The 14,319-nt window shown below is 38.9% G+C and overlaps 1 protein-coding gene across 3 annotated transcripts; it reads right to left on the bottom strand.

Moving 5' to 3' along the window:
* Positions 1 to 496: 496 nt before the first annotated feature.
* Positions 497 to 14,319, bottom strand: LOC143125950 (uncharacterized). 3 transcript variants are annotated; one of them, XM_076287816.1, is made up of 9 exons: positions 14,212 to 14,319; positions 13,836 to 14,009; positions 13,191 to 13,352; positions 12,121 to 12,415; positions 3,259 to 3,341; positions 2,791 to 2,902; positions 1,968 to 2,095; positions 918 to 1,107; positions 497 to 813 (listed from the first exon to the last, which is right to left on the bottom strand). In XM_076287816.1, the coding sequence occupies exons 1-9, from the start codon at positions 14,218 to 14,220 to the stop codon at positions 647 to 649; spliced, it is 1,320 nt and encodes a 439-aa protein (XP_076143931.1). In that variant the 5' UTR covers positions 14,221 to 14,319; the 3' UTR covers positions 497 to 646. The 3 variants fall into 3 exon arrangements, with proteins under 3 accessions (XP_076143931.1, XP_076143940.1, XP_076143949.1); XM_076287825.1 differs by lacking the exons at positions 497 to 813; positions 918 to 1,107; positions 1,968 to 2,095; positions 2,791 to 2,902; positions 3,259 to 3,341 and adding exons at positions 3,628 to 5,264; positions 8,815 to 8,949; positions 9,646 to 9,774; positions 10,191 to 10,229; XM_076287834.1 differs by lacking the exons at positions 497 to 813; positions 918 to 1,107; positions 1,968 to 2,095; positions 2,791 to 2,902; positions 3,259 to 3,341 and adding exons at positions 3,630 to 5,264; positions 8,815 to 8,949; positions 9,646 to 9,774.

Genomic DNA, 14,319 nt, shown 5'->3' with positions numbered 1-14,319 from the left:
ACTAAATATTTTAACAACAGTAATGTGTGTATTCAAAATGTTTCCAAAAGTGTCATCCAGACAGATAGATGATGTGCATGTCCTCAGGAAAATGAGTAAAAAAAAAAAAAAAAAAAAATATATATATATAAAAATATAAATATATATATATAATATATATATATATAAATAATAGTAGAACATCAATTAGCGAATAACCCATCTGAACTCATCCCTGGTGCTTACTGTAACTGTTTATTTCACTCATGATGTGTCTTGTAACACATCAAAAAATACCTGCAACACACTCTGATCTCTTCAAAGACCAACGTTTCGGCAAACAGCCTTCTATCAAGGTTACAAAGGCTGTCTTTTGAAACGTCAGTTTTTAAATACATAAAGAGATCAGCCTGCGGCTACTCGGTCTTTTAATTTGATAACCTCCTGGTCAGCACCTCTACTAGGGTGTGCATTCCTCCCACTCGCTGTTCCAAAAAGGTAAACTTTAAACAAAAGGTTTCCATCAAAAAAAAACACTTTATTTTAAAGACTGCAAAAACATGGCTGAAACCTGTTTGGTAGCCTACAGCAGATATATTGAAAAAAAAACAGAATATATATTTTTTTTAACAGCCTGGTCCCATGCGATCAGCATCATCCTCAGTCCTCAAATATCATAATCAGTATCAGTTGAAAAAATCCTACTTCGGCCGGGCCTTACATCCATATCTACACTTTGCCCCTTAAGAGCAAAACTTTCGTTGTTACATTTCCGACGGAGGACAGCTCTGATTTCGGATGGTGAGGTTCCAGGGAAGTGTCCAATGACAGCATCTGTAAATGTTAAACAAACAAAAAAATAAAAATAAAAATGTCTCTTATCCGACTGGTGCCTGTGTCACAAATGAACCCTGTAGTTATACACACACGGTACATACCAATAATTGCATTCACTTTAGCAGGGTCCAGAGGGCTTTTGTTTGTTTTTCGTCCCGTCAGGCTACACTTTGCTAAGGTGTCTCTTCCAAATATAACCACAGCCAACTCCTGCGCAAAAAGGCTCATTTTTGACCGAGACAGACGGTCATACATTCTTTTTGGAATAGACAGACCTCCAGGCAGCTGGACCTGAAAGAACATTCCACACAGAACAAGAAATAACATTCATACAAAAAAACATTAGAGAGACTAATTAACTGTGCCAACATGCATCTACCAAAACAAAACTGTCAAAGCTGATACAACGCTAATGGGTTGAATAGCTCATCACACTGGCATTCTTGAATGTGTCTGATTGGTGTGAAAAAAAAGTTGGAACCCAAAGTTGGATCATCACATCTGTTCACACAGCTTGTGTAGAAGACCCCCCCATAAGAAAGCAAACGATGAAATGAGATCTCACCTGACAGCCCTAAGATGACAATGTAGTGAGAAAAGAAAATGTGAGTATTTTGAGATCTTAAGTCGGACTTGAATTGGACTTGGGCTGAGACAAGAGGAGGGCTATTGATCACAATAATAAGAATGCATTTTGTTGCATGTGACCTCTACATCCTAAAACATGTTATAGCACCATGATAGGAAATGTAAAGTTAATTTACTAACAATAAGAATTTATGAGTATTTTGCATACAAGCCTATAGGAGCCAACAATCTTCTGCCACCAACACATAATGTGACACTGACCATTTCATTTTATTTTATGTACTTTACCTTTTAAACTATTATAACTATTTGCTGTTTGTATGCTTTTGTCTTGAGTCTTATACACTATATAAGGTTTTAATGGGTTAATCCAAGTGAGTTCAGATTCTTTCTATGACAGTTATGTTAAATGTCTTAAAAAAAATGATATATTCATTAAACCAATGAAAGTGTTTTGTGAGAGATCATTTTTGCTGTGCTACGTGGACACCAGTTTCTTACAGTAAGTGGCACTCACGTAAAACTATCACTGGACTATAAACACTAGTATGGACATACTTTACCATTTCTCTTGTAGGAGTGGAGACTGGGGGTTCGCTAAAAGATATGTCCAGTGGTAAAACAGGTGAGGCAGATGGTATTTTCATGGCTGTGACCAGGTCTTTCAGCGTTTTTACGAAACTGGGCCACTCTGCAAAGGCAAATGAGTTGTTAGGGGCCACTCAAGCTTGAAATATCCCGGTAATATTCATCAGTGTCCCATTTCGCCCCCTTCTGACAGTGCACACAACAGACCACAGAAATTACATAACAGAATGTTCATAGCAGTCAAATCAGATTCCGTAGATCTGCACTGAAAACCCCAGAGTTGCCAGCAGGCCCTAATCTCTGGAATGCCCTGCCAGCGCTGCGCATTTGTACAACATTCTCCTTCACACCATCAAAACCATGCATAAACATAAACAAAAGTGATGTCATATTATTAAATTATCAATTATATTCTGTTCTATTAAATTATTAATTTTGAAAGGGATAGTTCTGGCCTTCGATTGCACTATGTACCTTTGAATGCTGTAACAATATCATCGTTTAGCGCACATTTGAAAGCTGCAACAATATCATTGATTAAAAAAACGTTGAAAGCTGTAACAATATAATTGTTTAGCGCACCTTTGAAAGCTGTAACAATATCGTCGTTTAGCGCACCTTTGAAAGCTGTAACAATATCGTCGTTTAGCGTACCTTTGAAAGCTGTAACAATATCGTCGTTTAGCGCACCTTTGAAAGCTGTAACAATATCGTCGTTTAGCGCACCTTTGAAAGCTGTAACAATATCGTCGTTTAGCGCACCTTTGAAAGCTGTAACAATATCGTCGTTTAGCGCACCTTTGAAAGCTGTAACAATATCGTCGTTTAGCGTAGCTCTTTTACTCGGAGGTAGCACCACGCTCTCGTCACTCTCTTCTTCACTTCTATCGCTGACTGTGTCTATCAGGGTCTGGAAAACAAAACAAATTTTAAAATGAATTTTTGCACGTACGACCCAATATTTTCTACTGCAGAGGAAACACAAAAGCCAGTTGTAAAACATAATTCACTGTTAAATACAAAATTACACTCATTTTGTGTGAGGTAGATACATGTTGGAGGCTGTGTTTTTGCCTACTCCTGGAGTACTAAACCCTTTTCAGACATAAACATGGAAGGAATCCCTAAACTAATAAACTACTGAATAAGAAGCTGCACTCCTTGAGCTTGGTAACATACATGATTCCAATATATGTACTGTTTTATTCTTGTGATTTATATTCTCTGTTAGCACATGGAAATGGATAAATGAAAGGAAAAGCTCACCACACTTGCTGAATGGCTGTTTAGAGGAGTCTCCACCAGCAGCCTTTTCCGAGATTGGGTTGCATTCTGCACCACAGCAGTCTCTGAAGAACACACATACGAGGTGGATGTCACTGCTAACTAATAATAAAAAAGTGATTTTCATGTATGCAAACATATGTCGATACACAGTGTTCAACTCTTATTACTGGTCATAATACAGCATTGCAGAGAGCAATTGCTTTCATTTATTTCTTTGTCTACTCAATATGAATGATTTAATTATCAATTTTAGTTGTAGTTCTCAATGTTGGCTACATTACTGTTCTGAAGTTTATCATTAAACTAAAACTATTATCATTAAATGGCCATGACTTCATATAGACCCTAAATAATTACAATACGGTGCCTCACCAAGTTATCATATTATAAGTATTCAAAAACCATACAAATAAATAATGAAGAGATTTATGTGGCGATTTTCTAGGCTGATTTGACATGGAACTACACTCTCATTCCGGCGTTATGATCTGCTGCAGCTCAAACTTGTTGCTGGAAGTTACAGCCTACAGGGACTATGTCAAAGAAAGCCTAGAAAATCGCCACGTTTCATTTTCCGTTAGTCTTATTACACTTTCTAACTTGAGAAGAGACAAGTTTTAACCTGTACTGTCATTGTATTTCTATCTGTATATTGTCAATAAAAAAATTTATAAAAAAAAAAAAAGAAGAGACAAGTTTTAAATAGGAAAATTACCGGAAATCTTAGTCACTTTTAAGCGTGATGCTAGCAGGCGAGATGCTAATGGTCTAATCCGATTCAATGATCTATGCTAGGCTGGAGCTAAAATTGGTATTGCCAGACTCACAGAACGGCTGGATGAACTGGAGAAAGGTAAAAATCAATTATTGTTTAACTCGAGGGGAGGTGGAAAATGAGTGTAATTCCCAAAATGGTGGAACATCCCTTTAAATAAACAACAGCAGTAATAATCATACTTTCAAGTTATAAATCAAAAATAAATTTTATATGTGATGACCCACCATGCAGTTTGTAAAAGTGTTTTTATTAAAAAGTAATTTTCAAAACTCAAACGCAGTTTACAATTATTTATAACCATCATCTTTACATCAGTCCTGTATTTTTCAATTTCAAGTTCAATTTAAGACATTTTAAGACCTTTTTAAGACCATGCTGAATTAAATTTAAGACCTACAGGAAATACGAAAAAGTATGAAAGAGTCCCAGAAAGGCTTTCAAAGTAGTAGTTGTAGTTTTATTGCAGCATACTAATACCTGGATCTACAACACACAGAATTAAAACATTCGGAAACACATTTCTCAAACAAATAATAAAAAATTAAAAAAATACAGGACAATGGAAGAATCTTTAAATGAACGTACATATTTAAGACATAACTAAATATAAAGATCTAGTATGCAATATCTGGACTTTTTAAGGCCTGAAATTAATATTATTAAATTTTAGACTTTTTATAAGACCAGCAGAAATCCTGCTATAACATGATAAACAAAATGATAAATGGAAAACTGATTTCATAGCAGCTGTCAACAGGCAAAACAACAGAGCTTTTCTATATAAATCCAGTTACGTATACAGACATGATAAACAAAAGAGAGTTTAAAAAAAATCACAATAGAAAAAAAAATATATATATATATTATACATGTTAACATTTTAGACCTTATTGACCTTTAATTTTCCCTATATCTAGCAGGTGGTTTGATTCTTTCATAACCGTGATGAGGCCTGCGTTGGGCTCCAGACTACACTGAGCCATGCACAGGGACGCAAACCTCTGCAGGCTGTCGCCTCTTCTGAACGTCGCCCTCATGACCCTGAACAGCTCCGGGTTGACCGCCGCCAGCTCCGCAATCGGCGCCTGGCTGACGATTGTGTTTCGGTCCACCTTCATTCTAATGTAGGCGTCAGTCTTAGTGTGGCCACTTTTAACAAGCTTGAGGACCTTGTTGTATCTCAAGATGGAGTCTTCGGGAGTTCTCACTGAAATAAAACACCGATAGTGAGTATGTGTATACATCCACAAATGTAAAAACATTATATGACAAATACACACCGAGACATGATCTGATGAAGGCCCTATATACCAAAATGTCATTATCTAATAAACTTTTTCATATGGAGCCAGAATGTGTGGTACTTTCCGATCATCGAAAAACACACCGAGAGCCTTAATTTAAATGGTAGGCAAAGTGAAAAGTATAACTAAATCCAAATTAATAACAAGGCAGAAACCCTACTTATTTAATATCAGGAGTAATATCCTAAGCACAAACATAAGTGGATCAGCCCACACACCACATAATAGCATTGAGTTTACGCATGAGACTTTGTGGTGATGCATCTGATGTCAGAACACCAGAGGGTAGATATTTAACAGCTGGGGATTAAAGTGGCCCCCGTATGGCGCACTGATGTCGGCCTTTTCATTCGGTCCCCTGTACGGCGCACTGATGTCGGCCTTGTCATTCGGTCCCCTGTACAGCGCACTGATTACATTGTCATTCGGTCCGCTGGAACTGGTTTTCGGTGCCTAACACTTCTGTCATTGTTGTGTTGAACAAGCGGACTAGGTGCCCTATCATGACAGTCTAAAGTGCATCGTCACTAGTCAAAAGCTTATTCAAATTTAGTAGGATGTCCAGTCCACATTGGGAGTGTTTTCGTTATCAAACATCGAGCGCATGGTGCAACAAGGTGTTCCTAGGTTTTTTAATCAGTCATATGGGTGTGTTTGGGGCGCAACATCATTTAAACCTATTAGAATGACATCTGTCATTCCCTTTAACGGCGCAAAGCGCAACGTCAAAGAATGCATCGGTATTTTGACAGTCAACGGCGCATTTGAAGGAGTTGCTGCTTGCAAGAGCGTATGGAACAGTCATTTCACTAAACCATGCTTTACTAAAACCTAGCATAGCCTTTACGCATTTGCACTCGTCTATTATTTGAACTCATTGGTAAAGTGAAACTAACTTAACCATGGTGTCGGTCAACGACAAGGCAGTTATACGCAATAAGTTACTTTCACTATTGACTGACAATGGGTTACGTTTATCCTGTAGAGGAGTTGCTTATAGCTGCGTCTTCAGCTGTGCTTTCGCCTAATCACTTTTAACAGTCATTACCAATTTGCAAATGCATTGTGACATGTATTTCGTAATATCTTTATTCTAATTATGTTTCCCATTGTAGCCTAATCGTGTAATTTCTAATGTTTTGCATAGATGTAGGCTGGTGCGCGTTCATGGAGGATAGAAGGATGGTGCGTTGTGCATTTGCCAATATGCCTGTTGACAATGCGCTCTTAAAATAACATATAAACAACTCGCCATAGACTTAGGTTTTTCTTGGTCCGTGGCGTAATGCATTTTAGGTGGTGTACAATAGCGATTTTTAGACAAGGCGCTAGGCCACTTCCTAGGTTGTTAAAGGAATTATCCGGAGTAAAATGCACTTTAGATCAATTTACGGATGATTGGGAGTACATACGTTGAGTTGACATCCAAATCATGTCATTCGGATGTGTTTTAAGAAAGTTCGATGTTACCGTTTTTAGTCAAAACTCGTTAGCGTGGAAGTGAGAAGTGCATATTATTTCGCCGCTACAAAACGCTATTTTTATACCTCTTCTACAGTTCCAAACAACATTACACTTACGTGGTAGTGAGTAGAGGGTCCCTAAAGCCAAACCGAAGTATCCCGAGGTCTTTATGTGGTTGGATAGAGAGTCCAGAATGAATTTCATCAAGCCAGTACCTTTCCGGAAATGTTGTCATCTTTGCTGCCATCTTTAGGGGAAAGTCCGTAGGAGTCAATTGCCAAGTGTGCTCTGGAAATTCACAGTTTTGTCGCCGTTTAAAAAAAAAAAAAAAAAAAACATAGTCCAGTATTTCTTTTGAAATTGAAATGAAGTTGTATTGACTGGACTATGTTTTTTTTTTTTTTTTTAAACGGCGAAGAAATTGTGAACTTTCCCCTAAAGATGGCAGCAAAGATGACAACATTTCCGGAAAGGTACTGGTTTGATGAAATTCATTCTGGACTCTCTATCCCAGTGTTTCCCAAATTTTTTTTTTTGGGACCCACTTTTTAAAAATGACAGACTATCGCGACCCATTTCACTTCAGATCTAACATGCAAAATGCATGCAACCACCAATATTTAATTTATTAGACAACATAAATTGTGCTGGCGACCCAAATAAAATCTCCTGCGACCCACCTGTGGGTCGCGACCCAGTCTTCCTCGGGATACTTCGGTTTGGCTTTAGGGACCCTCTACTCACTACCACGTAAGTGTAATGTTGTTTGGAACTGTAGAAGAGGTATAAAAATAGCGTTTTGTAGCGGCGAAATAATATGCCCATCTCACTTCCACGCTAACGAGTTTTGACTAAAAACGGTAACGGCTCCCACACACAGCTGCGTTCCGTCAATGCATGCCAGTGGGTGTTCCCGACGGTAGCTATGCAAATGACTTGAAGTAAACCCGTAATGTGATTGGTTGGTGCCGTCCGTAGATTGGCTTGATTGGCCGGTGCCGTCTGTCGGTGCAGCAACAGCTGAACTCCTCAACGCGAGCGGTGGGAAACGCGACGCGACGGACCCACAATTCAGTTCGGCAACGGATCACGTGAGCCCATTTAAAGTGAATGGGATGCGTCTCCAGCAACGCGAAGCACGCAGCTGTGTGTGGGAGCCGTAACATCGAACTTTCTTAAAACACATCCGAATGACATGATTTGGATGTCAACTCAACGTATGTACTCCCAATCATCCGTAAATTGATCTAAAGTGCATTTTACTCCGGATAATTCCTTTAATTACCACACCCCTGAGCACATTGTTTAAAAAATAGATGTAAGAAAAATAGGACAGAGGCCGCACTATGCATACATACTCTTTTATTTGCACATACGCGTTTCGGCGTGTGCCTTCTTCAATTCTTCTTGTATGTATAACTATCCAGGCCAGCACTCTTAAAGTTTAGAAATAGACAAATTGAGTGAAGCCTGCTCCTATCCTCACTGACTTAAAAAATAGATGTACAAAATAAGAAAATAAACTTTGCGTTGGGTGGAAAACAAGTTTTACGCCATGCACCAGGGTGCAAAATAGGGGCATAGATCATTTTGATCCTGTAGTCAGAGGGCTTTAATCCTGTAGTCATGCAAGGCTTTCTCTCTCTCTCTCTCTCTCTCTCTCTGTGTGTGTGTGTGTGGTGCGTGTACTCAGTGAAATTACTCCAGCACAACTATACATAATGTTCCCTAGCTTTAGACGGACACCCCTTATTATTGCTTTCAATAAATTATTCAAATAGGATACATGTTTGGATTAGGTAATGTGGTATTTTTCTCAAGCATACTATTAATTCATAGCCTCAGTTATCAAACAAACTCTCTTGTGTTTCAGGACCTACATATTGCATTCCAATGTAGCTTAAACTTTTGTACTCCTTTGTAAGTTGTTTTGGAAAGTGTCCGCTAAATTAATAAATGTAAAATACTGTACACAACGTATTTTTTTACCTCTTCTGTCCTTCTTCTTTTTCTTTGGCAAGGGCTCGAACTCTGATGTTTCGGCTGAGTCTGAAGATATATCGGAGATGGTTTGGTTTGAAGGCTGCTGAGATGGTTCACCAACTTCAGCTTTCAATTTTAGGGCTGTCACCAAAAAAAAAAACAATAAACAAACAAGCACAAAAAAAACAAATATATCTACTGGACTATGCTCAATAAAAAAAAAACGGTTGGCATCAAAACAATAAAAGAATAAGCGACAACAGAAAAGGTAACACTAAATGTATACATTAATAACTCTTGGATTAGAAACATAATCAATTTAATTTCCGTATCGGCCTGAATTTTAAGTGTGGTACATAGTGTGATCCTACTGTTAGACAGTATCATTGCATTGTATCATGATATGTAGACAATACCCTGCCCTATTGCTGACTAAAACAGAATTGAAAATCTTTATTTGAATCAGTATTTTTCGATTTGTAATAATAATTATTTTATTAAATTGGGGGAATCCCATCAAGATAATATCTATTTTTCATGAGAGACCTAAATAGACATACACTTAATCAGAGTTGTAAAAGTCCGGCTTCAGAAAGTTAAAGTCCTGCCATGCATTGTTTATACCTGTGCGCTTAACACATGTGATTTCACTAATTAGCTGATCTACCTGGCCTAAGAATTGTGCTAATTAGAATCAGCTGATGAAGTGAATGGTTAGAACAAAATATGGCAGGACTTTTTTACTTTCTTAAGTCGGACTTTTACACCTCTGCACTTCATCATGGGGCAATGGGATCTAACATGAAAGTACAAGACAACGTGCGCCTGGGAACTTACCACCCTCCAGTCCTTCACGAAGGAAATTTCTCTCTTCGGTCAAAGACTCCACTTTTCCCTCTAGATTCAGGATCTTCCCCTTCAGAATCTCAACAGTTTGTTTCGCACTGTGGACAGTCTGGGCCTCTTCTAGGTCAGATCAAAGGAGAGAGGTGTAGCTGTGAAAATTGTCGGATGGCAATGACCTAAGTGAATTGTAGATACATTGTAGCTTCTGATTGCTTTTGTTTACGGTCAGTCAACAAAATGAAATGTAAAATTATTCACTTATTCAATTATTCACTTAACATAGTGTCCCTCACTGGAGTTTTTAAAAGCTTGATTGGTTTAAATAAGTTACTAAAGAAGTGACTAGTTATGCTCACTGACTGTTCAGAAAAAAGACTAAATAAATGCTACAATTGAAATCATACATTCAGTCATCGCATCCTTTCCCCAAAAAAATATTTCCTGAATCAGTTATAGCTAAATGACTTTGGTTTATCTGATGCTGGTTTGGTTTGGATGTTTGTGTCTGCACATGGACACCATTTATGTAAACCCACCTTCTTCCTCAGCACTTGAATACGCTTCCGGGCTGGACTCTCCAAGAATAGATAGTGTGGTTATTGAGCGGATTGTAGACATAACACATAAATGACATGACTACAATTGCCTGATCGGCATCTTTAACGTGGTGGCACTACTCACGGGTCTGTCAATCAAGTGTTCACCTCACTTGGTAGCACCTTGGCTTGATGGATTAAACACTTTATTTATTTTTCAACAGCAAATAATGGTGTGCGAGTTTTTTTCTTGATTGACTGTTACGTTGCCCAAAACTAACGCACCCGCACAGCTACTACTAAACAGCTAAACTACTCACGGGTCAGACACTGTCTTCTTTTATGACTTGCCATGAAGGGTGCCTCAACACTAAGGTCTTCACACATGATTACTGCTTTTATGTCTAGTCTTGTTCATCTGAGACCAGATCTTAAGGTCCACTTTGCGCTAAGACACTTGGTGGATCCTGCCGGTCTTCTCTATCAAGAAAACTTCTGACTAATGTCAAACATGGTGCTGTTCCATGTATTTAAACTCTGTGGTCACAGTTAATAAGGTTTTAATGTTTGACAGACTACACACATCCACACCAATACATTTTAGTTCTGTGAAATAGTTAAACATTTATAATGATAGGGAAAGCACTTGAAGGGGAAGGTAAGCTGAGCTGCACGGAAATATCAGTGTACCAAAATCTGACCAGCAGTTACTGAAATAGCATCTCCTAAACAGACCTGTTTGTTGTGTGGCTTCAATCTAACTGGCTCGGTCTTGTTGCAGATGGCTAGATGTTAAAATCTACAGCTTACTCCCATTGAGGAATATGCTTGGACCCCAATGATCACCGCTTCCAGCCATCTTAATTACGATGTACTGTATAACAGTATCAATTTATTAACAAAAAAGTGCTTGTTTCTAAAAATTGCCGATTAACCGAATAATATGATGATTGCACTTTAACCAAGTATTTTCAATTCATCTGACCAAAATTTGGGCATCACTGTGGGTCAACTCTCCTATTAGGAATTTTGCCGGTTTGCTTTCAAAACAAAATGTTACAGAGTGACTTGTACTGTGTGAGCAAAAACAATTTGCTGATTTATTTTAAAAAATCTTGTCAAATACATGCTATGGAACATTTACATTTGTGCGTATTGTTTTTATAAATACTGACATCTTAGAATTATTGAAAGAAGCTCCTAAAAATCTTTACAGCTTTAACTCATTGAGTGCCTTTCCTTCCCATGCGTTGAGTGCCAAAAACGTAATATTACGTTTTTAGCTTTTTTTTTAAATTAGGAAACTAGACACTCTAACACACCTTATATGTGATTTTGGGAACTCTGTGATGAATGGAAATGAAATATATGACGATTGTGAAACTCGTGAAAACGCACAATCTGGACATTTTATCTGGACATTTTATCATAACTCGGTTGCCGCTTTGGGTCGAATCAGTGACGCATCCACGTCAGGTCAAAACCAGGCCATTTTCGTGGGTCTATCACTAGGTGGCAGTCTATCCAGGTCTCACTGATCACTTCCCGGAAAGTTTACCCAAGTAAGTAACAGGCAACACTCCATATTTCATGAAAGACGTTATATCTCCATTTCTAGAAAAAAACAGCGATTTTGATGAAAACTAGCCACTGTTTAGCTTGGGATTTCTCAGGAACAGAGGCGTGTAGAAATACACGGTTTGCACCCAGCGAGAGCTTAAAGTCTCACCTTTTAATCAAGCTATTGTTTGTGTTCATAGCTATAACACAGAATATGCTGTGGCTGTACAAAAATCATCAACAATGGTCTAGATTGCTGGCACTCTAGGGCAAAGCTCCCGAAAACAGCTTGGCATTCAATGAGTTAAAGTCACAAATACATACACCATTGATTTATAGAGAGTATCTCTTAGTTTTGTGGTCCACTTACCTGCATGGCTATTTTCAAAGCCCCCGTCCCACTCGCTGTTCTCCACCTTCACCGACTCATCAGGGACCTGCCCCTCGGTCTCCCTGTCCTCGTGCCCTCCGCCTTCCCCTTCATCCATTACAACTTCCTGCTCCTCCTGTTTGACCCCTGGAACAGCCACATCGGTTGTCCTTCCACAATCAGAGATGAGTTTCAGAAGGGTGCATTCTTGAGTGGAATTCTGGGAAATGTAGGCTGAACATGTGGGTCCAGTCTCAGTGGGGTGAAGAGTGTGACAGGACAGGTTATCAGATGCCTATGACAGAACAAGGGATATAAAGGAAAAAGGACAAGTAAATACAAAAGTAGAGCATTTTAAAAGCATTTTAAAAACTAAAGGCCGATTCAGACCGCCGGCGTAGCATGTGCATTGCGTGTCTGTTCCATGGCTGACACATAGCGTTTTGTGTAAGTACTCATACCAATAAACATCTCTGATGCAGCCAATCTGCCTATTAAAACATCTCTTCATTGTCTCTTTCGATTGGAAGCGCTTCCAATACACACACCCTCTTTCTAGTTGGCACACGTTTGGCAGATGTGATGATCACCCCGTTTAGCTGGCAAGTAATTATGATATATGAGGGGTACTGCATGTCAATTGCAGAATGATGATCGCTAAAAATGTTGCATTTTGGGAGTGAGATGTCTGCAACCTCGCGTCCCACTTGCTATGTGTTCGCACCACAATAGGCGGGCACATCTCCCCCAGTTTTAGAACTACTGCGTTACATCTGGCTGCATGCACCAACCCGCCACAGTTTCTTAAATGATGTCTTTTTTTTGGTTGACTGGTAGGAAAGTCGCATGCAAACAAATACATTACTAAGAATGGCCTAATCACTAACAAATGTCCTGTGGCATCTTTGATCAAGTTTAAATACTGGATTTTATTTAAAAAACATTACAGGTAGTATTTCTATAATATGCTTCCATATTTGCAAACGTATTCACATGCAGTTTCCATAACAAGATGGTAGGCTCTGTGTCTGAATTTTGATTGACTGGGAGGATATTGGTAGGTTCTGGACCTGAGTTGTGTTTGAAGTGGAGCGGGTTGCTGGGTTCTTCTTGGGTGTGGTGACTAGTCGATGTTTGTGAGCGTGGGACGTCCGCAGCTGTGTACGCAGGGCCCTGATCTCGTCCTGCAGACCAGTGATGATCTGCGTCACACTCCTCAGAGCACGAATTGTCTGCAAAGGACATAAACACAAGTAAATACAAATAAATTCACAATCACCATTGTTCATAGACACAGGGGGCATCTGCAGGGGCTTAGCCTACAGATTAATCATCTTGTTCACATGCAGCCCAGTATCTGAGTTTCCAAAAGGGGTGACTGCTGCAAAAACATAAACAAACTTTAAACTAGCCTGCATATTAACATACTCTTAAAATAGATTACATTAGAAAATGTAATCACAATTTTTAATATAAAATGCAAATGTCATTAGGCCTATTCAATAGTATCCACAAAAAAGTAGCTTAGCTAATCACGAAAAGCCAGACAGACAAAACCACTTCATTCAATCGTCTCCTTTCGGCAGGCTACATTACTATATGTGTTGTGGTAATTTCCAAAAGTCTATCTACTTTCATAATTCACACATAATAATTTCGAAACATCAAACATCCACGAAGTGAAGGCACTTCACAGTCCGTAGGAGCGTAGTTACCTCATTGGCATCCGCTAACTGGCTCTCCTTTTCATTTAGTTTTTTCTGTAGTTCCTGAAGCTGCAATTTCAGGAGTCTGTTCGCCACATCGTGTTCGCTCAGTGCCCGTTGTGACTCCAACTCTCTCTCTTTTATTTTCGACACCAACGTTTGCAGGGCATAGTCAACATCACTCTAAGAACAAACAAGAAAAAGTGCATGTATCAAAGCAGAGGTACCAGTCTCGGTTTGTTTGCAACTGTAATTTCTCTCCCTTGCACGGTATCGCGAGTCAACCTTACATTAGGGGAACATCCGAGACTACAATCAGTCAGTGCAGACAACTACACAGGAGCATAAAGGCTTCTGTTCAATTAAAATACAAACATTTACTTACGGGCGCCATGATGACTACGTTTTGCTATATTGTTGTTGTTGTTGTTGTTGATTGATTCTGTATCCAATTCTGCCAGGGAACGCAGCTTCCTGTGTAGCCAGAGAAGAA

The sequence above is a fragment of the Alosa pseudoharengus genome, unplaced genomic scaffold (genome assembly GCF_046254945.1).
Source record: "Alosa pseudoharengus isolate Yale_2024_CS ecotype anadromous, Long Island Sound unplaced genomic scaffold, YU_APseudo_1.1 YU_APseudo_1.1_scf_1, whole genome shotgun sequence".
Taxonomy (NCBI): Eukaryota; Metazoa; Chordata; class Actinopteri; order Clupeiformes; family Clupeidae; genus Alosa; species Alosa pseudoharengus.
This window is presented reverse-complemented; position numbering and strand designations above follow the sequence as displayed.

Excerpts from the sequence above, each read along its gene's own strand:
- LOC143125950 (XM_076287816.1), bottom strand. Across the intron at positions 2,903-3,258 it reads ACAGCCATTCAGCAAGTGTG|ACCCTGATAGACACAGTCAG; the intron begins GTGAGCTTTTCC and ends TTTGTTTTCCAG. Across the intron at positions 2,096-2,790 it reads TATTGTTACAGCTTTCAAAG|AGTGGCCCAGTTTCGTAAAA; the intron begins GTGCGCTAAACG and ends TTGCCTTTGCAG.